The 26,646-nt window shown below is 43.2% G+C and overlaps 1 protein-coding gene across 1 annotated transcript in view; it reads left to right on the top strand.

Moving 5' to 3' along the window:
• Window positions 1–26,646, top strand: part of LOC147692374 (cytochrome P450 2G1-like) — a 643,102-nt gene that overhangs the window by 298,404 nt on the left and 318,052 nt on the right. Inside the window, exon 4 of the mRNA XM_086938598.1 lies at window positions 12,143–12,303. Coding sequence (XP_086794724.1) covers window positions 12,143–12,303 — 161 coding nt within the window. The remainder of the gene's footprint in view (window positions 1–12,142; window positions 12,304–26,646) is intronic.

Here is a 26,646-nt window from a genome sequence, read left to right as displayed (position 1 = left end):
GTCTGAATTTGCCATCGTGCATACCACCTTAAACGATTGCGCATGCTGCGCTATAGGCTTGTTTACCTACCGTAGTGGGTTGTGCTGATCCATCACTATAAATTATACATTCATACTCTTCTAGAGGCACAATTTCAGTAGGCAGAGGACATTCTTGTTCGTATTGCTGGAATGCTTGTGTTTTCAAATAAGGATCAAAAACGTATTCAACATCAGTTGCAGCAAGAGCATTAAACCATTGTATCCATCTCGGATGTAAAGCTTTTGCATTCGGAATGCTCGCTTTTGTCACTGCCTCTAAGGCAGGTATAGGTGTTAGGACCATAATGTGTTTCGCCTATGCTAGGGCTCTTTCTTTTGCTACAGCGGTTTTAACTGCTGTCAGAATTTGTTATGTAGAAGTGAATTTAATTTCTGCTTGTGTATACAAATGCGATTTGTATGCAATTGGTACTTTTTCACCTTCATTAAAAGTTAAGTAGGTAAATCCGCATTGACCCGGAAATATTCCGATCACTGAGTTGTGTACTTTTATGCGTGTTTGTAAATGTTTAGTTGCTAACATGTCTATTTGGAGTGAACGCACAATTTCTGTGTGTTTTTGAGTCCAATGTACTGTTTTAAAATCAGGTTTGATTAATTTGTTAAGTGGTTTAACCCTTTCTGCGTAGTTTAGAATGTAGGTTCTTCCAAAATTCAGGAAACCTAGAATCAACTGTAAGTTTTTCAGCATTTTTGGAGGTTGTAGGAGCGCACATTTTTCTAAAAAGTTGGCTGCCAGACTTTTGCCTTGACTTGAAAGTTCATATCCTAGAAAAAGGATGTTGAGATGGGCAATCTTTGATTTCTTGAAATTTAATTCATACCCTTCAGAGGCAAAGTCTAGTATAATGGTGTTCACCCTGTTCAAGTGCATGTTCAGGTCATCGTCTGTCAGATAGATATCATCGACATATGATAATGCCTCGTCATCATAAGTTTGTAGTAACTCTGTTACTCTTGCTGAGAAAAACCAAGGACTATTCTTGAATCCTTGAGGGAGATGACAGAATTGACCCTGTGTCCTCATTATTGAGAAAGCGTTCAAATACCAGCTTTCAGGTGCAATGTTTTGACAAAAGAAACCATTTGAAATGTCCAATGTGGTTTTATATTTTTTACGCACAATGTTATTCATTAATGCTCTACTGTGTGCATTTTGCACCGCCAATGTTTTACAACATGAGTTTGAGTGTCTGTAATCCAAAACTAGACAAAATGTATTATCTGGTTTGGAAACAGGAAACAAAGGATTGTTCATTGATGAGGTGCAAGTTTCAATCACCCCTTGATATTCAAGTTGATCTAAGATCTCCTTGACCTGTTTTTTAGCTTCTTGCTAAACTGGGTACTGCCTTTGTGCAGTTGGTTGATTTTTTAACTAGATGTTATGGTGAGGTGAATCCTCATCCCATACTACATGACTTTTGTATAATGCTGGGGCTTGGACGACTGCCCATTTCCTGGCATAAGTATATTTTAAATGTACTGGAACATAATTAGAGAAGGCTGGAATAATGATGTCTTCGCCATGTGGACACTCACTGACAAATTCTGGTGGCCAGTCCTGTTCTGCCAGAAGTTTATCATAATCCTTTGAAAGTCACTCCCAAAAGAGTGCTTTCACTTTTCTTGATATGTCTCCCTCCATCCGAAGTGTTATTTCATATAACTTATGTGGAGAGCTAACCCTGGTGTCTGCAGTTTCAACTTGAATGTACTCATTCAAGTCCACTGTTTCCAGAAGTCCCTTCACGGTCTGGCGAACTATTGTTACTTCTGCTGCTCTGTCCGACCTTGTCTGAGCCCATTCTACGTTCTTGAGTTGTGTCCTCAAGATCCTTGGCGTGTCTGATTTTTAGATCTGCTACCTTCTTCTTGGTGAGTTGAGGTTTTTGTTTGCTTTTCTGAACGTGTTGATCGTCTTTGGACTTCAGACGTTCTTCTTTGTTTTCAGACCATCCTCTCCTTTCGGTTGTCTGTGACGATATCTAAAAGGTACAAGAGGAACGTTTATCAGTATCTTGATACCTGTCAGGTTTCTCAAATTATACCTATTCCTGAGGTTATACCTCCTTTTAGAGGGCTCCTTTTGAGGAGACCTACCTCAGGAATGAGAACGCTTCTCTTTGGTAGTTTATTTGCTATTTTTCACTTCTTTTTAGGAGAGGTAGGAGTGTTTTTAGTAAAGACCTTCAGACAGCTGTACCCCAAGTGGTGCAGTCCTCCAGATGTGGTGTGATCCCCATTGGTAAACAGATTGTTAAAATTCTATGCATCTCATGAGGGCTAGTATTCGGAAATACCACTTCGATTTGAGTAATTTTTTTGAGCTATCCAGAACGGAATTTGTTCATGTTTTGTGGGTAGTTTACCCTTGACTGTGTGTAAAGTCTGTGGTGTGATTTTTAGTGTATTCCCCTTCCTGGTGAGATGTTTTTTGTGGAATAAATAATGGTGGTTGGACTGTAAGAGTCTGCATGACATATTGAACCAATTGTCTATAAATTCTGATTAACTGTTGAGTAAGTAATTCTATATCTGACATTTCTTCAATGTCAGGATGAGTTGTATAGCCGGCTAAAATCGGCCATGTTGCTCCTAGTCTACCTAGTGGACCAAGCCCGGTAATGTCATTTGAATGTTTTAGGGCGCCTTTAAACCAGAGCTCATGCTCCTGGTATTCGAGTGGAATTTCAATATCCAAGGTCATGCTCCTGGTATGTGAGTGGAATTTCAATATTCCCAAAAGGAATATCAGCCTTATTCATCAACGGGCCATTTTGCGAGCCCCTAATAGCGATTCATAGTGAATCGCTATTAAGGACTCGCAAAACGGTATTCATGTAGGAATTGCTAAATAAATAGCGATTCCTACACATTCCTTATTTGCGAGTAGCAAATTGCTAATCGCAAATAAGGAATAACTCCCCATTCATTCCTATGGGCCAAAAGGGGGAGTATTCCTTATTTGCGATTAGCAATTTGCTACTTGCAAATAAGATAGCGATTTAAAGGGTGCCAGGGGTGTCCAAAGGACACCCTGAGCACCCCTTAAATGCAAATTGAAACAGGTGTTGCGCACACACATGTCCAAAGGACATGTGTGTGTGCAACATGCAACTTAGAAAAATGCTTTTAAAAGCATTTTTCTAAGTTTTTGCTATTTACCGAGAGGTCTGACCTCTCGGTAAATAGAGGCCCAAAATTGCATTTTCGCAATTTTCAAATGCTTCATGAATTGCATTTAAGGAATCTCAAATAGAGATTCCTTAAATGTAATTCCTCGCAATTTAGCGATTTAGCAATTACCGATTTTTGCATTTGGGATGATGAATCCCAAATGCAAAAATTGCGCTCGCAAAGGGCCAGATTCTCAGAATCTGGCCCTTTGCGAGCGCAATTCGGCTTGATGAATCAGGCTGTATATTCCTCTGGTGGATCATCTTCTTTGTAGAAGTGAAACATTTTAGTTACTGGATTTGATTCTGGGAATACTATCCATGAATAGAATACCTCTGTCTGGTGATATTCATGTGCCTCTATCACAAAAACTGCTCTACTTCCTCTTGGTGTTAGGCCATGTTTTATAAGTTTTAGAGTGATGACTCTCCTTAAATTTGCAGGAATGCTTATAGCATTCTTATTGGTTAAAGTAAAGCCTGTATGATTTAAAGCTTGTACGGCGTTATCACCTGTAGCTCCACCGGTTTTGGTGTTATTATCCCCATTTAGCGACATTTTGTTGAATGAAAAATTGCAGAGCAAGATTCAAGGGAACAAAGATAAGGTGCACAATATTTTGGAACACTGTATCCTTCAACGTTGAACAAACCAAAAAGCTAACACATAGGATTTTCATCCTCCTCAACTATGGCGGATATTATTCCTAGCCACTCCAGATGTCTATTGGAGTATTATGAGTAGGGGTCTCTGAGAAAAGCATGACTGAGTTACTTCAGTATCTAGCGTTAAATTAGTGCCTTACCAAACGGTTGGGTGCCATGTAGTGTAGTTCCTATATCCCAAATAGGCTCTGCGCATTGGAATAATATACACTATAGATTTGACATAGGACTGAGGTCTCTATCGAGTACATTAAACTTAACCCCTTCATTGCTGCCGTCGGTCAACGGCCGTCACGAGGACTACCTCAGTAGTGCTGCGCACGTCCTTTGGCCGTCGCGGTCCCACCCACGCAATAGAACGCCCACAACAGGCGGATTTTGCGCTGCGCTAAACGGGTTCATTACTTGTGTGTGCCAGCTAACTCAGAGGTCACTAGAAACTTTCTTGAATGAACGAGAAGGGATTAGTCTCTGACAACCGCATAAACATGACAACTTTGTTTCCCTTAGAGTCAGAACAATATCTTCAGAGTCGTGGAAACAATAGATAACCGTTTCACTCAGTCAATCGTGCATGCTTCATTTCTACAGAGTTTTCACAGAAGTAGAGAGACGGGCGTTTCAATAAAAATGGTTTATTGAACAGTCTTCTTTCTCATGCAATAGATATGAACTGATACAATCGTAAGACAGAATGCGAAGTATAATACGAACAGCGTTAGCAGTAAGATAAAATAATACTGTAATAGCATGTTGTGTAGCTATGACATATATTCGTTAAAATACATACACAAATAACACAGGCTAAAATACTCATCTGGTGCTACGAAATAATCCTATCCCAGTGTACCTAACCTAAGTCTAGTACGAGGGAAGAAGTAGGTACTGTCTTAGTCTGGTTTAGTTATGCCAAGAGTTGCCAAAAGGTTCTCTAGGTTCTAATGAGATCCACACCTTAGAATGAGAGAGGTTGGTATCTCTTTCCCAGGACTCGATTCTCTAACACCCCACAAGGGGAGTCAGAAACACTGGAGGTGAATTCTCGGCGAGGAGGATGACAGCGTCTGGTCAGTGCGTCAGTTGGGAAGATGACTTCCTTCGGGACTTGCTGTGGCGAGCCGCGTGCATGTAGGTAGTCAAACCGCACTGTGCCTTGCCATAGCAAGTGAAGGTATATTTATACCTTGAAGGTGTTTAGGATTGCCAGTATTGACGTAAAAGTTGGACATATGAACGTCATGAATGAACCCCTAAGGAATAGATGTTCATGCATAATAAATGAGTTCTTGGAGAAATCAATATTCAAGCAAGGGGAAAGTCCCAATGGCTTAAGAGTCTAGTTTTCCAAGAATTAGTAGTGACATAGATGAACGGATGTAAGTAGCTATACCTGTATTTGGGTAGCATGGACTATGCCTAAATAAGGACTGGATTTCTATGCCTATATAAGGGCAATGTGAATTGAACCTATATGTAGGAAGGTGGACACCTGACTATGGTTACCCCAGATGTTTTGCCTTGTGTTTAGCTGGTTTTTGACTTAGTTGGCCTGGTTCCCTGCTAATCAGGACTCTAGGCTATCTGCTCTCCTTAAAATTGACTCCATGCACTCTAGGTGCATAACCAAATTGGTACTGGACACCTTATCAGCCCCTAAATAGTGCACTATAGGTGCCAAGGGCATAGGTGCATCCAAGGCCTGCCAGGGGCTGCAGCATAGCTATTGCCACCCCTGGCTGGTTCTTAAATTGACACAACTGGCTGATCACTCAGCTGGGGCAAGTTGGTGTAATCACCCCTTGCTTAGATATAGTATACCTATATCTAAACCTATATCTGGACACATATAAACCTATAAGTCACTCCTATTGCAGGCCTTATCAATCCTGGAGGCAGAGTGCTTAGTTTTACGTGAGATGGTGCTCAAGCATGAGCTGAGCCTGTCTACATCTGTCGGGAACAACTCCCTTAGCTGTTCCGGGTTAATGCCATACCATATACTCTTAAGTGCATTATAATCCATCGCGATTATGTGCTAACTTTGGTTTGGCTTTATCAAAACATGTCGTGTAAGGTGTCATACGATTTGGAATACTATCCCCTCGACAGTCCTGTCGACGGGGATAGCATTCCACCCTTCTAGAGGGAGGAGACATGTTACTTTACTAAAACGCCGTTAATCCTAACCAGAGCCTCAGCATCACAAAATGGATGCTGCTGCCACCGACACAAGTCTGACCTCCTGCTGCTGACCAAAACTTGTCAGAGGAGGCCTGGACAAAGGGTTTCCTGTTGCAGGGAGGTGCTACACCACCCCAGACAGGAGATAGTGTATTGGGGCAGGGAGGGCTGAAAGAAACTAGACAGTGCCTGGGGCGCACAAGGCTTCCCCTTGCATAATCCGGTCAAACCGGTTCTGGGACACACCAGCCCCAGTCCCAGCGCGACCCTGGACTAAGGGAAAGGGGTATAACCACCCCCTTCCTGGGTCCAACCCATAGGAGGGACCTAGCAGGTAATCCAGCCCCCAACATTGGTATAAGAATGGGAGCAGTGCCAACGCACTCAGATTATCCTAACTGAAACTTATGAATCAAAACTCTGGACCCTTCGACATCCTACTCGACGTAGAAGACTGAAGAATCTCCCTTGTGGTCAAGGAGTGACCACCCTGTGCAAACAGGCACCATCCAGCACCTCGATGTTTGCTTTGTTGCAGTTCCCGCCAGAACTCGAGCGACAGAGATTGACAAGACCCAGCGTGCCTGCCTTCTAACAGCCCTATCCACAGTCCCTGCAGAGCTAAGACCCGTGGAGGCGACCTGAAGCGTGGGGCCCGCCATCTTGGAAAGACCACGAGGCGCTGACCGTGCAGCTCCCGAGGCACCCTTGAAGCTGTGCATTGGGGTTTGAGAAGCCCCAGCCCTGAGCCACTCTTGCACCGTAGCTCACCCCTCTACACTCACCGAGTGCTGCGTGGGGCCCTTCTGCATCTTTTGGCTCAATGCGTTGGTCCGGTCGCTTCCCCATTGGCTAGCGGCCCCTGTGCCGACGAACTTTGAAATCTAACTTGTGAGTCTGGTTGCTCCAGACTTGCCCTCGCTTCCCTGAAAAAGAGCATCCGCTCTGACCCTCCTGGTCCGAGTATTAAGCGATCTTTGAATCCTGCGTGGGTTGCGCTTGTCAAGGGTTGTTTGCTCCAATCCGGAAGCCGACACCGCCGACAGCGAGAGCCTTTGTGGGACAGCTCGTGATCCACTCCTGGACATTCTCGGTGCCCCAGAGTCCACGTGGCAGCGGTGACAAGCTTCACAGCATCGATCTGATTGCGCTCGACATTGCCTGGTTCCACCCTGGTCACTGCTGAGTGACCCAGACTCTGTCCCCTCTGCTTTCAGATCATCTATATCTTCGATCCACCCTTGGATCACACCGGACACTTCTCTTCACGACGCCTGCAGCATCTTCATCTTCAGACACCAGCAACCTGCGTGACAAAACCCAACACTACTTCGTACCCATGCACCCGCTTCCTGTCGGTGAGGTAACTCAGCATCGCCAGTGCTCCTGTACTGGTACACACCTCTAGTATATGTGTCTTAAGTTTCGTCCTTCTAGGTTAAGCGGAAGTCTCCTTTTACAGTAATTTTATAACTTTTATGCACCATTGACTTTACATTGGTGCATGTGTGTGCTTTAAGCGCTGCACCCGAATCCCGCGGGCTTTTCCCGACTTCAGCATTGCTAGTCCCGACTGCTCCCAGCGATTCCCCAGGCCCTAGGCCTGACCACTGTTCGATTAAAGATACTTATACCACTTTTTTGATATATGGTTTGCGTGGCCCCACGGCCTCATCCATAATTGTGCAACTTCTATATGTTTAACTGTGCTTTTGTTTAAACGCGTGTGCTTCTAGACTCATAAAGAGTACAGAGGATTATTCTAGTAATAAATACATATATTTTTATCATATATAACTTGTGTGGTGTCCTTTCATTTGATATTACAGGATTGTGATTGGTAAAACAGCTTGCTTAACACGACCTCTGAGTTAAGCCTTTAAGGCTACTTAGTCCATGCTACCCTTAGGATAGCTTGCTTATAAGGTTGACTTACAACCTGACACCATAAGGGATTGTTTGGACTGATACAAGGTGCCCCCAGAATTGGACTATTATAACACAAAGGATACCTCTGACACCATAAATTACGCTTGTTATTTTTATCACATAAGTCCTTTTTATTGACTATGTGCTGTCTTGCGTTTTGACTTTTTCTTTATGTTTCTTATTGTATATTGGTATCTGCATTCATTTCATAGCTCTCCATTATACAAATCATATATTGCTATTAAAAGACAAAATACATTTAAATTCACAATACATTCAACTGTAACAAAATACATTTAAATTCACAGTATATTTAGCTATACACAAAACATATATACACTGTACATGCTACTAATTATTTCATTATGTGCATGTTCATTTAGTTAGTTCTGATCATTCCAAGAAGCAATAATGGTATTCAATAGGTCCTACTTAATATAGTCAGGGGTTCGCTAACTGGGGAGATTAGATATTTAGTCCCTCATTTAGAAACTGTGTCTCTGGTCCTAAGTAGTGTAGGAGGGTATTACTGTATACAATGGTGCTCTACTGAAAGATTGTTCAATTATTCAGTATTCCTCATGTGAATAGGGTCAAGAGAGCATCAATATCTCCAATCCACTATTAGATGCCAACGCGTTTCGACCGTCTTAAGGTTAGGACAAAGTAAATATTCTGTGTGCGGTCTTCATCAGGGCTGTGTGCTTGGGCTGTAGGACGTCACCTGAAAATTATAATAGTATGTTTTCAGTATGTGTATGCACTTCACTTAGAACCAACTGAATATGCTTATGGAGCTTTATGATCACGTACCCTTAGTTTTCTTAGTCCATAGTGATGGGCTCAGTTCTCCCAACTCTGTATCTTTGTTGCAAATATCGACGTCTGTTCTGTGTGTAAAGAGCGAAAAAAACAAGCATATTGGTTTTTGTTTCACTATATCGCCTGAAGTTCACTGTCTCTGTGAGTGGCTGGTATAGTCTTGCTCTTAGGGTGACCTGTCTCATGGGAGCTGTGTGCTGTGTCCATGCTTTCTGTGGTGATTTGAGGGCTGGTCAACCCCTGAAAGTTCATTAGAAACCAACGTAGCGCTGAAGCTTGTGCGCTATCTGGTAGCGCTAATACTATCTGCGTGAAAATCTGTCTTGTTCGGGCTCTTATCTTATCTTCCCTATCATCTTTGTTGTGTCGCCCCTTTTGCGGTTTATGGAAAGCTTGTGAAAATTCTCCAAGGATCCCTTGGCGTTGGCGCTCTTATGTTTGCTGTGGCGCTGGAGCCTAACGCAGCCTGTACTCGCGATGTGCTTTATTCTGTACGGGCGCGTTTTTGTGTGCAAAACAAGCCTGTGCTCGTGTTGCGCTCTATTTTGAAAAGGGCGGAACTCGGTTTTGTGTCCGGTCTGAGTTCATACCTGCTAGGTTTTCTTCTCGTTCCGCGATTAGTCTCTTTCGTGCTTCCTGCTCGATATTCTTCTCCGTGCGCCGGTCCGCTATGGTATGTGTTTCTGGAGGCAAAAGTGGCTTGATTGGCTGTAGTTAGCTGCATGGAGATTGGGTGGAGTCACGTGGTGCGCGCTTGGTTGCTAGGTGACTGGACATGGTTTTACTTCTCTCGGGTGGATATCAATGCGGTGGGGATCTGTTGTTATGAATCCTTTTTTTTAAAACTTTATTGAATCCTCCTTTTTTTAACGAACGGGGTTATCTCGCTCATAGTTTGCAGCTGCTGTGTTCCATTTAGTAAGGGGGTGAAGTGTGTGAAGAAGTTGGTTTTATTAGTTATAATTAGAGAGCTCCGACATTTCATTTAATCCATTGTTCATTGTTCCCAGGTATAGTATAGTTTTCGCTTCCAATCTTGAAAGGGTGTTTTCCCTGTTTTTTCCTGTAATATGTCTCAACACTGTCCATTTTAAATCTTCTGGTTTGTGGCCTTTCTCTGAGCAGTGTGTTACCATTGGTGCATTGGGGGTCTTGTGTCGAATTCTGGAGCGATGTTGTGAGATTCGGGCTTTTACTGGTTGGCTTGTTTTTCCAATGTATGCCATAGCGCATGGGCATATAATGCCGTATATGACGTTGTGCGTATTACAGTTGGTAAATTCTTCATGGAGAATGTATTTGTTACCATATTCGAATTTTGTTCCTTCTAAGGTGCTTTCACACGATACGCAATTGCCACATTTACGGTGGCCTTGGATTGGTGGTAAGCTCAACATGGACCTGAGGGACGTCTCTTGTCTTGGCATGTAGGTGTCTGCTCTCACCAGCATGTTTTTGATGTTGTTGTTTCTCTTTAGGGCAAATATTGGTACACTTTTAAAGGGTTCCAAACCCTTTACTGTGTTCCAGTTCTTGCGAACAATTTTCTGGATATCATTGGTGGCCCCGGAGAACGTCGTGACACATACCAAGGGTGTTTCTTTGTTTCTTGCTTTTGGTGTGAGGAGAGACTCCCGTGGGGAAAACCATGCCCTTTTCATTGCTCGCTTTAGTAGCTTCTTTGGGTACTTTCTTTCTTCCAACTTTATTGAGAGCTCTTTGGCATTGAAGAAATAATCTTCTTTTTTGGAGCAGTTTCTCCTGAGTCTGAAGAACTGGCTTAATGGCAGGTTTTCTCTCAAATTGCGTTGATGAAAGCTATTAAAGTGGAGGAAAGTATTTCTGTCAGTTTCCTTCGTATATAGCGATGTGTAGATTTCACCGTTTTCTTGTTTTATCATTAGGTCCAGGAAGTTGATTTCTCTTTTGTTGTGAGATGTTGTGAATTTGATATTCGGGTTCCTATCATTCAGCCAGGTTGCAAATTCATGTAATTGTTCCTCACTTCCTCTCCATAGCATGAACACGTCATCTATGTAACGACGCCATATTCTCCCAGAATTGGAGACATCATATATCAGGCCAACTTCTCACACTATATAAGGGCATGAATCGGGAAATGCATACGGAATCTAAATCGAAACACAACAATACTTTCTTGCCCTTGCTCTTTGGTATACATAGGAAGTTCCATCAACCAAGTATACAGGCATATCTTGAAACATATCAGGGCAATCAGAAATAAGGACAAGACATATTCCGTGGGGTGCCACTTTTTGGGAGTTTACTCAAGTGATAATAAATAATTACAATATTTTGTAATGATTGCCATACCTAGACATTGTAGAGGTGGCCATAGAGTGAAAGATTTGCATGACCTTGAGTCGAGATACATAATGGATTTAGAGAGTAAAACCGAGGGTGCTTGAATATGTCTTTAATGCTGTACCCTTAGACTTAGAGTATTTTCTTAAATTTACAGAATAGGCATCTCCATTAAGGTTGGTGAGATGGCTATTAGAAGGGATTTAGTCACTGTATTTTGAATGAGGATGTATAGTTTCCCTCTAAGCATTGATTGACATGAAAGTTTTATGATGTTATTTATGTCAAGGCTTTTCATGAAAATATTGCTGTACATTTCTTGCATTTTGTTAGAGTCTAATGAATTTGAATGCGATTTTCTTTTCATTTCTTTTCTTTTAATTTGATACGATTGATTTCATATTAATTGTATTTTTTATTTACATTATGGTAATTGCACTATGCATGTTACTAATCACATCTTCTGTGTTTGTCCTTTCAGCTTTGTTGTTTTGACTCCTATTTCAAATATAAAGTATGGCATAGGTACATTTGGTATATGGAGGTAGCCACCTCCACTTTGGTTGACCCCTCCCTTTGGCGGATGCATGGCGGGCATGTGGATACTTGAAAAGAGGGAAATAAAATGAGATATATTCATTACACTGAAATAGTATTCTGCCTTGTAAATACCTTAGTAGTACGCCCGTATGTTAGTGAATCCAAATAAATAGCACAATTTCATGTATAGGTTTGATTAATAGTCCTAGCCTTTTATGTGTAAGTCATCATGTTGCATTCTCACCCTTGTCTCTTCACGTATTATTTATAGAAACATTTGAGCAAACTAAGGTATGGTAACTTTAATTTGTGAGTTAATATTTGAGTATTATAATTACTACCTTATATCCTAGCAAGCAAACGTAAGTCAGAAGTAGAATCTCTGTTACATGTGGAAAAAGACTGTCCTGGATTACCTGCCACAATTCTAATGATATATTTCTTTTTGACTTTGCTAGAGGAATTCTGTGAGCCTTCAATTGGTCTTCGTCCTGCTGCTGCCAATGTCATCTTTTCCATTATTTTGGGAGAACGATTTGACTATGAAGATGAGAAGTTTCAGAACGTACTGACAGCCGTGACTGATGGACTTGTCATTCTGAGCTCTATGTGGGGACAGGTAACTATGTAGCTAAGATAGAAGTGCAAACCCTATTGGAGCACATTGAGCACAATTCACAATATTAAATCTATGTGTGGGAATCCTTGTACACGCAGAATTAAAGCTTAGCTGCTAAATACAATTAAGTAACTCCATGGATAGATTTACACCTAGTATTAGGGGTATGTATCTCCAGTCCATTACGTGGGTGGATTATGGGGATATGTATGACTCAAAATCTGACCATAAATTTCTACAAGTAACTTTATGGACACATTTTAGTTATGGTCTGCCAAATATAGCTCTGCATAGTCTATGCAGAGATGTCTGCTTTTGTTATGTAAAGTGGAGGAAAAAGGCAAAATTAGACATACCTGACTAATAAAGCAAGTGGAAGCACATGATTATAACCCACACCCTGATCTCAGCTCAAGTCCTCTATTCTGTGAGATGTTGTTGAGCCCGACATAAGCCACAGTTGTATTGTGTGTATATTTTGTGTGTGTTGTTGGGACATGCAATGTTCTATGATGTATTTTGAATGTGTGCAGTGTGTTGTGTGTCATTATCACCATTTCACCCTTTATAAATTCCGTTTTTAATTTGTTTAATTTATGTTAAATTACCATAATTTTGGCCTGGTAAGTACCTAAATATAAGTGTTATGAGGACAATGCTCCTCATCAAGCTTGAAAACTAAACAACTCTTTAGCCATTCTTTAAAACAAATTTTTTATTGAGTTAACTAACAAAAGGCCTGGCAGTGTTTTTGTTAACAGATCATTTCCATACAGATTTCTAAAGAGTATTATTCTTAACATCTATGTACCTTGTCATGTCACAGTGCAGAAATATATCAATGGAATTGTTCTTCATTACATTTCAGTGAGGTACAGTGTCTAATGGTCCCCCTTCTCCTCCCCGCCCATTACTTCTAAAGTTATCTCAGAACTCTCTTTATTGTGTCCACTTACCTCAAATTTTGTCACACTTTCTCGGGCACCATCTGCCATGGAACACCACTCTTTCAGCAGTGCAGCACCAGTAGAAATCCTCCTTCTATTTCACTACACTCGGCTGTTGGTTCGCTCCCCACTCCCTTGGTAGACTTCTTTTGGCTACTATGTCTGCAATCATGAGCCATATACTGGAATATTTTGGCCACATGTCTTCTCCGGTAATGCATACAACTTTCCATTTGGCCTCAAATGTGACCTCTTGGTCTACTACTTCCTAAATGACCCCTGTTAGTTATTTCATGACCACAGGGTATGGATAAAGGTGCCCACCTCCCCGCAACCCCTCGCAAACTGATCTGTGTCACTTCGTCCTATTCGCTACAGTAGTGCCCTTGAGGTGTAAGATATGTGTAATATTTTCAGTTGTGTGAGGTCAAATCTTGTCTAATTGCAACCTCTAATGGACTCTGTATCGCTTCTGTCCAGTCATCTTCTTCAAGAGCCACCAGATCGACTGTCCAAGTTTCTCGGAGAGCCGTTAGAGGTTCTAGGGGGTTGTTCATATTTTATTTGATATACTAGGGAACTGGCTTTCTCTAACATGGGGTCGATAAGTATTCTATCTTCAAGTGGAGTATACTCCACTGATGTTTCTATCCGGGATGTATCTCCTTAAGGTATGTTTTAGCCGCAATTCTTAATCGGTCTTCTGATACTCCTCTTTTAGGTCCTCAAAATCAATCAGTGCTTGCCCCTCCATAAAGCCCCTACATATTCAATCCCTGTGACCTGCCACTTACAAAATACCTTTAGCTGCCCCACCTCTCATAGAAAATCACTGTCCCACAACAGTGTTCATCCCGTCAACTTCTCTTTCCTGCCTAGTAAAGTAGTTGTTTCCCTCCATACACTTACAGTCATTTGTGTGTGTGGAGGTAGTGAGTTTCTTGTTTGTTGATAGTAAAGTGCAGCTAGATAACTTCTCTGTCCCACATAGTGATCATCGACTCTGTATGATGGCTCCTCCCATCCCATAAACACTTGTTCATTTATAGTTACTAATTGTGCTGCCCAGTAGGACTACTCCAGCACATAGAGGAGGGATTTCGTCCAGTTTATAATGTATCCCGAATAACTACCAAACAGTTGGAATAAATGGATTATTCATCCAATCGAGGACTTTGGGTTGGTGGCATATAGCCATATATATCATCAACATACAACAATATTTTTTCCTCCTATTCAGTTCCTCCCCCAATTCCCTGGATGAGTGGGTCCATTCTGACTCATGACGCCAGGGGCTCAAGAACTAGGGCAAAGAGCATAGGAGAAAGCGGTCATCCCTGCCTCAAGCCTTTGTGTAACTGGACCCTCCCTGATGTCATCCCATTCACCCGAACCCTAGCTAATGGGTTTGCATACAGGAGTCATAACCAGTCACAAAATCTGGGGCCGAATCCTAATCTTTCCAGTACTATGAATAAATATGGCAATTCAATGTTGTCAAACGCCATGCAAGCATCTCGCGATAGGAGCAGTGCATCTTCCAATGGGTTATTCTTAATAATTTGCATCACTCCCTACAATCGCAGCATGTACAGTCTAGTGCTCCTGTGGGGCATAAACTCGGATTGGTATGGGTGGACTATAGATGTAATGACAGTACTAAGCTTATTCCCCAGGAGTTTTGCCAGCAGCTTTGTCTCCATGTTCAGTAAGGATATGGGGCGAAATGATCCACAATCAGTAGGTGGCTTGCCTGTTTCAGTATTACCACAATAGTGGTGAGTCTCAGGTCCTCTGGCAATCTGACTTGGTCCAGTGCCTCCCAATAAATGTTTAACATATGCAGGGCTATTCTCGAGGCCAGTCCTTTATAGAATTCTACCGATATACCGTTGGGTCTGGCCGCCTTACTCAACTGTAAATCTCTAATGGCACTTACTATGTCTTCCATAAGTTCTTTATCCATCTCCTCTCTTTCTTCACTGGACAGTCTTGGGAGGCGTAAGTCCAGAAGCAATTCCATGCTGTCCTCCATCATCCTAGTGGAGGTGTACTTATACAGAGTATTGTAATGATCTGTGAATGCAGAGGCTATTTCATCTCCTGTCCTTTTAACCACTTTTTGTGGGTTATGCACCTTTAATACACAATTTCTTTCTTTGTCTCTTTTTTCCAGCCATGCTAGTAGCTTATTGGCCTAGCCCCTGAGTCGTCTCTGGGTTGCCCTGGCCTGTGTCTTGGCCACTTACTCTACTATGTCTCTCAGCTCTTTTTGTTTAATGTGGATCTACTGTCTGATGTGTGCATGCAGCTCATTGTTCCCCAGAGCACTCTTTTCCAGTCTTAGAATATTTTTTCCAGGGTGTCATATTGAATTTGTTGTACTTACTTTTTCCCCAGCTATTACCTGTACATAGCCTCTCATTACTGTCTCATATGCTTCCCACAGTACATAGGCCAAGCCTACCATTTCTAAGCTGTCTTGGAAATAGTAGTATGTCCCTTCCCTCAGCTTAACCTGTGACCTGGTTGCTCTGAAGAGCCAGGGATCTAATGTGGGGGGTAGGGTACTGTCCCCCGTGGTCCCCTGCAACTGTATTTTTCTCCAGGCAAATAATCTGATATTCCCCTCGCCCTGCGTGTCGCTCCTTTAAACCAGTGGGCATTAGTTACTTGTGTCATCAACTAGTCTAGGCAAGAGTATTCCCCATGTGGGGCGGAGTATAATGTATACTGTCTGGGGGGGAAAAGCAAGATGGCAACTGCATAGTGGTCGCTCAGCAGTGCTAGCGGGAAGGGCATGGTTTATTGAAGCCTCATACATCAGCGTTTTGAAGGCAACAACGGGAAAGAAAAGAAAACAAAATACAACCTAATGCTACTGATCACCTACTGCTCGTTTTTTGTAGCATCTGAGAGCTGCGCAAGCGCCTGTACCTGGACTCCTGCAGCTGCGAGGGTTGAGCGGCGCTCTGTTTCGGTGGCTCCGGCTCCGGCGTGGTAGGCGTGTCGGAAGGAGCAGGTGGAGAGAGCGAATGGCGCCGAAGATCGCAGCTGGTCCCTCGGCGAAATTGGTATTGGCAGCAGAAGCCCAGAGGAAGATCCCGACAGCGGAGCAATCCGAACAAGAACCAAGAATGGATGCGTTGCCGAGCAAACTTCGTACGCCCCCTGTTGAGACGCTAAGGAAGGGGAAGCAGGCTACAGCAAAACACGCCCTCTGCCTGCTTCAATTCCAGGGATGTTTTCCAGGAGTAAAGGAGGGTCGATCATCAAAGTTGCTGTCACTGAAGACAACACCATGCTACGACCACACGAGGAGGCAGAGGTACGTGCAGCACAAGTGCCAGGTATGGGCTCTCCTGTGTTAAAAATTGCTAATATTCAGGAGGGTTCCCAGCTTTCGCAGGGGAAAAAGCTTCATCAATAGAGCAAGTAGAGGTCTCCCTGGCTGGAGAGAGGGAAGGAATGAGAATTACCAGCACCCATACGTTGGGCACCCCGGGTAAAGTAGACAGAGTACCTATAATTCCAAGGAAGCAGTGGCGGAGGGAGAAAGCGAAGCTGAGGGGGGTCGTGCAGTTTTGGGACTGGCTCAAGCTGCTGTAGGTGGCACCCAGGGAGAAGAACATTTTGGAGGTCTGGGCCCCCTCCGTGGTTCTGATGGATGGCAAAGAAAAGGAGAAAGAGAACAGTGATTGTTTTTACTCGGTTTCAGAAGAGGCGGAGTGGTCTGATGACCGGAGCTAATCTCAGGGGAAGATTAACTTTGATTCGGAAAGTGATCTGGACCAGGATCCCCCTAACCCAGCTAAGAGGTCTAGTGCCCAAGTAAATAGGCAGGAGCCGGCTCGTGACTTAAGCTAGGATCACTCAGCCTCTATGCCACTCCAGGGAAGCCCCAACTTGGAGGGCCTAGCATCTCATACACCGCTCCTGGATGTCATCCACAAGGCAATTCTCTCCCATCGCGAGGAAGCACGCCAGGATAGCCGCAAATCGCAAGCTGCAAGGCGGAAGATGCAGGGCGGGGTCAGGAAGCTGTCTAAGGCACGTGCTACTGTGGGGGACAGGGTGTCTAACCTCGAAGAAAGAATTGTAGCTACAGAATCAGAGGCCGCCGCTGCCACCACTAAAGTAGAGTCCCAAAATGCCAAGGTAATCGACATCCAGTGGAAGCTGGAAGACATGAAGAACAGGCTTAGACGGAATAATCTGCGGGTACTCGGGATACCCGAAGGGGTGGAGGGATCGGATGTCAGGGCATATATGATAAATCTATTTAACCTGGCGCTTCCAGAAGTCACTGACTGGGATTGGTCAGCAGAAATCCAGAGGTCGCATTATACTCCGTTCAAACTCCGTTCGGCGCAGGGAGAGGGGACAAGCCAAGAGCCATGTTAACATTCTTGGTCAATTTCATTCTTCGTCAGAGGCGCTGGAGTCTCAGACAATTGATTAAACCGTTCCAGGATAAGCACATTCAAGTTTATCTGATCAATCCTGCCCAACTTAAAATCATAAATGAAGGTCGGACTCAGTACTTCACCTCAGAGGTGAAAGCACAAGTGTATATGGCCTCCCTGGGAAGTTAGGGAAATTATTTAGGAAGTTGGTTTGCTTGAGTCAATGGGGCCATTTTTCTTTTTTCTCTTCTGCTTCCTACCTGATATTTTTTTTGTGTTTTTTTTAGATGAGTTTTCTTTCCTTATTTTCTGATACTTTGAATCAAGCTTAATTAAAAAAATGCCTTGGGTTCAGCAAGGGGTCACTGGGCTTTGAATAGTATATATGTGTTTTGCCCAAACTGGTATCACTGCAAACATCGCAAGCACAGACTAAGGTCTGAGCGCTTCACAAGGGTGCGAGAAGCTTAGGGGAAGGGAAGGGGGAGGGAACGGGGGTGGGCTAGGGATGGTCTGAGGGGTGACAAGGGGGTGTGCAAGGGGGGGGAAAGTAAAAAAAAAATTATGGTACAAATATCTTTTTCACTTGTGGCAGTAGGGTATGGGTTTCATTTGGGATCACATGTTTTTATTCATCGGTTGGTACAAATAGTGAAGGAGATGCACAAAAGCAATAATGGTGAATCTTAGTATTTGCTCAATTAATATAGGGGGCTTAATGACTGGAAAAAGAGACCGAAACTGGCTGTGTTTGTTAAATCAGAATTTATAGACATTTTATGTCTTCAAGAAACACATATTCCTTGGGCGAAAAAACTGCTGCATAACATGGTAGGCTTTGATATTCTGTCTTGTTCTTCCCAGACCTCAACAGTGAGAGGGGTAGTCATCTTAGGGAAAACTGGGCTCGGTGGGGTCAAACGGTCTAAGTCTGACCCATTAGGGAGATGGCATTGGCCAAAATGTGTATGGGTATAACAATCTGTGGATTATATGGCTCTAACCAGGATGACCCTGGGGCCTTCGAGTTATTAGAAAGAGAACTGGCTAACTGGCCCACCCCTTTGGTGGTTTGTGGAGATCTTAATATATCTGCCGACCTTACTAATAAAAAGTTGTATTCAGGTCGGAAGCCAAGGGTTTTTCGGGCCTTACATTCTATGATGCAGTCCCATGGTCTGTTGGACGTATGGGGAAATAAGGTACCGAGTAACCCAGGGTATACCTATTTCTCCTATCAAAAATATACGAAATTAGATTATTTCCTGATTTCATCTTCAGAAATGAGCAAAGTTAGTATTAGGAAGCTACCGAAGGTCCTATCAGATCACAGTCCCTTATATTTGAGCTATGATTTTCTAAAGACACAGAGAAAACAAAGGGCCTGGACCTTTGACAGAAATTTGCTAGCAGACAATGCATATGCTGAGCATCTGAGAAAATGGACCAGAGAGTTCTTTGACACGAACTGCTACAGTGCATCCCGAAATATTGTTTGGGATACATTTAATCCAGCACTAAGGGGGGAAACAATTAGTTATGCTGCATGGATTAGGAAAAAAGTGCAGGGAGACAGAGATAGGCTATTTTACAGATTGGTAGATGCGGAAGAACAACATGGCCGCGATATCCTACAAGGGAGAGATGGGAAAACAAGCCAGCTACAAATTAGCTCTGTTAAAGCAGAGATAAATAAACAAATGGCCGTAAAAACTGCCTCTGAGTATCAAGCCTATAAAGGCAAAATGTATGAAACAGGTGAACAGGCAGGCAGATCATTGGCACTCCTAATTAGACAGGGTATTACTAAGAATATAATAACGACTATCCAGGAGAACGGTCAGGAGTTCGTGGAACCACAGGAGATTCTTGAGGTGTTTAAACGTTTTTATCAGACATTATACCAGGAAGAGGTGGATGGAGAGATCCCACGGGGAGAATATCCGGATGAGGGACCCAAACTAGATGAGATAGAGAGGGAAATTCTGGAGAGGGATATAACGGCCAATGAGGTGCTAGAAGCATTGCAAGAGCTAGCTGCTGGCAAGGCAGCGGGGCCGGACAGCATCCCATTAGAGGTTTATAAATGTTTCTCTAATGAGGTGGCACCACTGTTACACTGGATTTATTCAATGGAAATATGGGTACTGGGAATATACCGTGACGTGGAAGGACACAAACATAGTTGTCTTCCACAAGAAAGGGAAACCTAAGGAAAATACAGGGGCTTACAGACCGATATCGCTTATAAACGTGGACAATAAACTTTATGCTAAGATCTTGGCGAAGCGTCTGGGGAGGGTCATTGGTGGTCTGGTCTCCCCCTGGCAGCATGGGTTTATCCCTGGCCGTGGAACAAATGATCATGTAAAAAGAGCAATATCTTTGTTTGAGGCCCATGCTGCCGGGAGGGGTGGTGGCCATGATCCTCCTCGACGCTGAAAAAGCCTTTGACCGCGTTAGATGGGATTACTTGTGGGGAATTCTGGTGCATGGAGGGTTTGGCCCAAGAGTTTGAACTGCTATTAAGGCAATGTATTCGGATCCGGTTGCTAAGGTACAGTTGATGGGAGAAAGCTCGGGCAAGATCATTATAACAAGAGGGACACGTCAAGGATGCTCCTGTTCTCCCATTCTGTTTGCTTTGTTTTTAGATCCATTAATAGGACAGATACTAGGCAATGGGGAGATTAAGCCGGTCATAATAAACAACTTTGAGACCAAGATTTTAGCTTACGCTGATGACCTGGCAGTAGTCTCCGTAGAACCTGTCCGGCTATGTATGCATTAGTTGAAATCACCAAGGAGTTTGGCAGATATTCAGGATATCGCTTCAATGAGGGAAAAACACAGGTAATATGTACAAACAATATAGTTAAATTAGATCATAGATATGTGGACACCGCAATGTATCTACATTGTTATCAACGAGTTCCTAAACCACGAACATTTTTCAAATTGCTCATTACCCAATTATACCACTTCCCTCTGGAGTAATGGTATTGCTGTTTCAGTAGCCGATTGAAGTCTTTCGTATAGTATTTATATTTTTGTGAGCATTGGAGCTCTCACATTTTCCCAGAAAGTGTTGAGATCATAGCAGGTGTGAAGCCACGTGGATATTAATAAGCTTGGATGATTTCCGAATCAGATCTTGGGCGTGGCCACTAGCCAGCCTTATGAGAGGGTGTTTTCACTAATTGCGCGGCACCTATGAATCTAATGGCATTCAGTGGGTGGAGTCTTGAAGTTTAGTTGTGGAGTCTACCCAGATGTAGAAGTCGCTAGAACTACAGGGGTGCGTTCGGGCTTGGACAAGCTTCATTGAAATTACATTTCTGAAAAACTGCGTCACTAAAGACTTCAAGTGTAATAATGACCTCAAACACTTATCAGCCAATATAATACGTCATTCTTATGTTCTGGATGAAACAGTTCAACAGCGTTTGCAACAGAGGCATTATAGGCCTAGAGTTATCTCTCATGCCCAGTTATAGAGGGGCAGATTTATGTTGGGAATGCAGCACGTTTGCGTCACGCAACTGCGGCGTAAACGTGGCGCATCCCTACGACCCATTTACAACGTGACGCATCTAGGCAGGTGCGTCATGTTGTAAAGCCCAGCGCCACTTGTGGGCGTTCCGGCGCAGGGTGGGCGTTCCAGGGCAGGTGCACCTCGCAAAAGTGGCTGAGTGAAATCTATAAGATTTCACTCAGTCACTTTCAGGCCAATGCTGCGTCAAAACCCTGCGCCTGCTTGAAGCAGGCGTAGGTCTTGATGCAGCATTGTAAAAATGGGGCACCCCCGAGCCTTGCTGGAGCTGGGTCGCGCTGGCATCTGTGCCATTTCTGCCCCATGGTGCGCCGCATTGTAAATGCGGCGCAAAATAACTGGCGCATCCCTGGGGATGCGCCAGTTATCATAAATCTGCCCCTTAGTATTTTGCTGTTTTTTCGTATGTTCCAGAAAGTCCCTCTTCTTAAATGAGTTTCTGCAAAAATATCACAGAGTAGTATCTCATATTAAATATTAAATACAAGTTACTCAATAGCTTTCTTTCCGATACATACACTAAAATACCCTCGTTTGATTAAAAAAGTACATTTGCAAAACTTCCATGCCCAACATATTTTAAATGCTCTGTGGTCTTTCTGCTTTAGTCAGCAAGCTCCCCTAAAGGAGTGATTTATTCATTTGTTTTTGTGTGGGTTCTCGGCCGGCGAATGAGTGAAATGCAAACTGATTCGAATAATACACCTGAGATGTTTCTTTCTTTGTTATGCTATTCATACCCATGCACCTAAACGAAAATGGCCTTACTCTATAAATGTATATATAACGCTATTTCTGCAAATCAATGTGCGCTGTTGTTATTGCTGGAAAAACACTATTATTTCAAAGCCTATGTTTGCACTGTGTTCAGCATGCTGTTTTATTGTTACAGAAAATGTAAACTCTTACACAGAAAGAGAATTACCACCTAAAAATCCAAGGGGATGGGTCTTATTATAAGAAAAAAACATTGAAATTCCCTAGGACTACAAACTTCTTAATGACATCTGGTTACCAGTTCCATAATACATTTAAAAGGCCTACATGACAACCTACAACAAAAGCCTCATCTGCCAGGAACAAGACCGAGGCTGGAAAGGCTTGTCATTGTTATTACAATACTGCCATCTATTGGCCAGTCACAAGATTGTTTTTTTCCGTGGTTTTGGAAAGTCGGTGTTCATGTAAGTCGTAGTTAAGGATGTCGTGGTTAACAGATTGGTCGCTGTTTGGGGTTCGTTGTTCAGGTCAGTCGTTTTTCATACTTCGTTATTAAGGCTGTTTCCCGAAAAAAATACAGAAGGTGTTATCGATTCCAAAAATGTATTTGTATACACCTCTTTGGAAGTCAGGGGGGCATATTACCAAGCAATAGCGATAATTATCGCTATTGCTTGGTTAGCGGGAAAAAAATATCGCCGCACACCGAGGATTTTTACCGCTGAGATACCTTGATATTATCAAGGTTTATCTCAAAAGCGGTAAAAATCCTGCGAAATGCATGAATATCGCTGAAAAATCAGCGATATTCATGCATTATCGTGACAATGCTCTTAGCCATGTTATCCACCTTCCATTGGATAACATGGCTAAGAACTGCTTTTAGCAGGCGATAGCTTTTGGAGATATTCGCGCTTAGCGTGAATATTTCCAAAAGTTGCTAATAGGAGTTAGAGATGTTAGCGACTGTTTTCAGTCGCTAACACCTTGGCACGCCCACTTTGCATGTCATTAGCGATAATTATCGCTGACATGCAAAGCGGGCCCCTAAATGCCCGCTATCGCCTACAAGCTGTCGCTAACTGGTGTTAGCGACAGCTTGGTAATAGGGCGATAAAATTATCGCCGCATTAGCGGGAAAAAGCCCCGCTAATGCGGCGATAATGCCCTTGGTAATATGCCCCAGGGTTTTTCCCAAACTTAAGCAGGGATGGTGCATGGAAATATTGGGAACAGATGGGCATCTGGACAGTAGGGTATATAATTCAGGGGGACGGGGTGATGAGTTTCGGGGCGATCCAGCAGAAATATGGGATATCTAGTAGTCAAAGTTTTAAATATCTCCAGGTTATGCAAATGCTGAAATCTATAAGACCCCCATCTCTCCTGACAGCCGCTGTAATGCTCTGGAATACGTGTTAAAAGGGTGGCGTAGAATCAAAATTATCTATAAAGCTTTAATATCAGCGACCCAGGACTATATGGAAAAAAATGAAGCCTCCTGGGCCATAAAACTGGCTGATCCAGACGTGGATCTAGACAGAGCGCTACAAATGGATAAGGAGGTTTTTACACTCCTCTAAACTGAAAACACAGCATTTTAAAACATTATTTAATCTTTATTATACACTCTCTAAGCTGTTTGACTGGGGTCGAAAGGTCCTGCGTATCTGCTGCATATGTTCCACCACTGCGAAATATTATTATCATAAAAGGGGAGATTGAGACATTTTGGGAGGGGCTGCTAGGCTTCAAGATCTGCCTATCCCCGACGTTAATGATTCTTGAAATCAATAGTGAATTGGGTCGAAATAAAGAGGCTGAAGCGCCTATCTTTATATCATCAGCAGTTTTGCGTATTTTGATCTCAGCAGCTTGGAAGGACGATACCGCCCCATCATTTCAAATGTGGCTGAACAGACTTTTGGGTATCCATAACGTTGAGTCCACACTATATGTACTCAAGGGCAGAAAAACACGGGATTTTGGTTTAAAAATATGGGCACTCTTAAAAATTTGGAGAGATGTACGATTGTAAATATAGGCTAGTATATTTATATATTTGTATGTGTATAATGTATTTTAAGAACTTTAATGGTTTTATTGAAGACGGAACATTATCTCTGTATATAAATGTCTATTTATTGTATTTATGGTATTTCCTTTTAACTTTACCAGGTGGAATAATGTATGAAAGGTTTTATACCAGTAATGAATTCTCAATTACAAAAAAAAAAAAAAGAATGTATACTGTCTGACTCCTCGGTTGGGCTCGCGCCATAGATCAACAAGGCTGAGTGCCTCTGCAAAGTCTCGTAGTGGATCAGCCCCCCTTTCCCTATCTGAGGTCGTTATCTGGCCCCTAGTAGGGCCCATCGTTGCAGTCATGTCCCCCTTTATGATTAATATTCCCACCGGAAGGTCCTGCAATAGTGCGCTTACTAGCCGTATAGTATCAGCGTGTAGCCTTGGTGGTACAAACACTGAGCATATATTTAAGACTTTGTCCTCCCATCTTCCTGTTATGGTCACATATCTACACATCTGGCCACATCAAATTTTACCAGGTATAAAGAGGAGTCTCATCCGGACCAGAGATCCTGTACAGAATCCTGCATGTGCTACAAGTTTTTTAACCGTATCTATCTAGTGCCTTGAATTTCTTGCCCTTAAGATGTGTTTCCTGTATCAATACTATAGCAAGGTTTTGTCTACGAAGATATTGTAGTAACTCTGTGCATTTGATTTTGTGGCCCAGGCTGTTAACATTCCAGGTTATGATTCTTATATTTGCCTTTATGTGGGGGATACTCGTAATTTCTCTGCCTATCCTTTTGTCTAAAATGGGTGTGTAGTTGGTTACCCAGGCTAAACGTATTCTGTCTTGCATTGCTGGGGGGTCTGTCTCCCTCCCTGTATCTATTTGGAATGCCTCGTACCCCCTTTCCCTGACAGGCTATCAACTGATATAACTTTTGAACTGTGCCATCTCTTTGGTGGCTGATCCAATCCCTCAAACAATACTCTCCCCTTCCTGCTACCCTGCACCGAGGGTTCAACATCACCCACAACTCAAATGTGCAGAGTGCCTGTGGTCCCATTATATCAAACTCAAATTTGGGTTGGGTTAGTCGCTGGAGAGTCCACCAGCCATCCCCAAGCCCCTAAACATAGATTATGTAGGTGCAATGTCGACATGTGTAAAGGCAAAGTCAATGACATAGAATTAAGTATGTTGAAACAGAAGAATCATAAATCTTAGCTGCGTATTAGTTCTACTCTGTTAGGCCATTGGAAAGTCCCACTCCTTCTTCACAATTCCGAACTGTTCAGCAGCCAGCACAGTATCAGTTGTCACATTAGAGTTTTGCTCAGGCTCTTCAATCCCTTCTTTGTGGAGAATGCCCAGTTTTGAGCAGAAGTCTGTCTTCACGTTCTGTGACTGAATCCATCTCTGCAACATCCGGAGTTGTTTTGGTCTTGATTTCCTTGCTGTCCTCCAGCCATCCAATCAGTCCCATGCCTCCACAGGAGTTGTTAAGCACCATACCTAGCCCTCAGCCACCACTCTAAGGATCACAAGGAAGAGCAGGGAGTACTTCATTTCCTGCATGTGTAAGGTCTTTTTCACTTCAAGGAAGCTCCGTCACTTTTGTTGTACTTTCAGTGTAAAGTTTGGGTAGAAGGTTACAAGTGCGTTCTCGTATTTCAGTGGTGGGGCACTTAGAGCTACCTGGGGGGACAACATTGCGATTGCTATAGTTGAATAGTCACACAATTATGGGTCACAGCAGGCCCCCAGCCTTGGCTGCATGCCTGGGACTCTGTGGGCATGCTCCATAGAGAAATATTTGGATAGGACCCTGGGCTGGAGCATCTTCGTTATGAGTTCTTCAACAAAGATGTCCACCGCTTGTCTTTCTGCTCTCCCTGGCACCCCAACTATGTGGATACTATTGCGATGGGAGTGTCCTTCTTGGTTGTCCAACCTGGCTCCCAACTCCCTTGTCACCTTTGTCAGCTCACTGACCTGTTTCTGTAGGGTCTTTATATCAGCCAGCAGGCCCGACGTTGGTCCTTCCACCTCAGTCACTCAACTTCCCATGTTGCGGAGATCTGCTCTGAGCAGTAAAACGTCTGTGGTTACTATGCATATTTTTCCAGCAAGATCAGTGTTAGTTCCTTGAATGGCTGCCATAACATCTTGGAGCGTAGGTTCTGGAGTCACTATGTGAGAAACTACTGTATTAGGTCCACTCACATCTGCTTTACCAGGACTGGTCATTTGGTCCTACAGCAGAGTCAATTTGTCAAGTTTTGTCAACTGGGGAGCTCAGGGACCTTTTCCCCATCATCTCTACAGTCCCGCTATTTCATAGATCCTTTAGAGGGGATGGGCCCAGACAACTGACGTTCTCTCCTTCCATCTAGTCTTGGCCTGCAATTCGGCCATGTGCTCCCGTGGTTCAATTGACTTATCTTTAGCAGTACCACGGAGAATTGGCTCCTTCAGTATGCGCTCTTGACCAAATCCAATTATTCGGATGCCCCTCTTTTGGTGTTGTGCTGATGTTTCTTGTTTGGGGAGGTAGGAGTGTTCTCGAGTGGAGAGATGTTCCTCAGTCCCTGTAATGTAGGGTGGGGGGTTTAGGCCATCACTGTTCCACTCTACCAAGGTTTCTTCTGCCTTTACATACCCCCATTTATGTGTGCCCCA

Source organism: Lissotriton vulgaris, chromosome 9 (genome assembly GCF_964263255.1).
Source record: "Lissotriton vulgaris chromosome 9, aLisVul1.2, whole genome shotgun sequence".
Taxonomy (NCBI): Eukaryota; Metazoa; Chordata; class Amphibia; order Caudata; family Salamandridae; genus Lissotriton; species Lissotriton vulgaris.
This window is presented reverse-complemented; position numbering and strand designations above follow the sequence as displayed.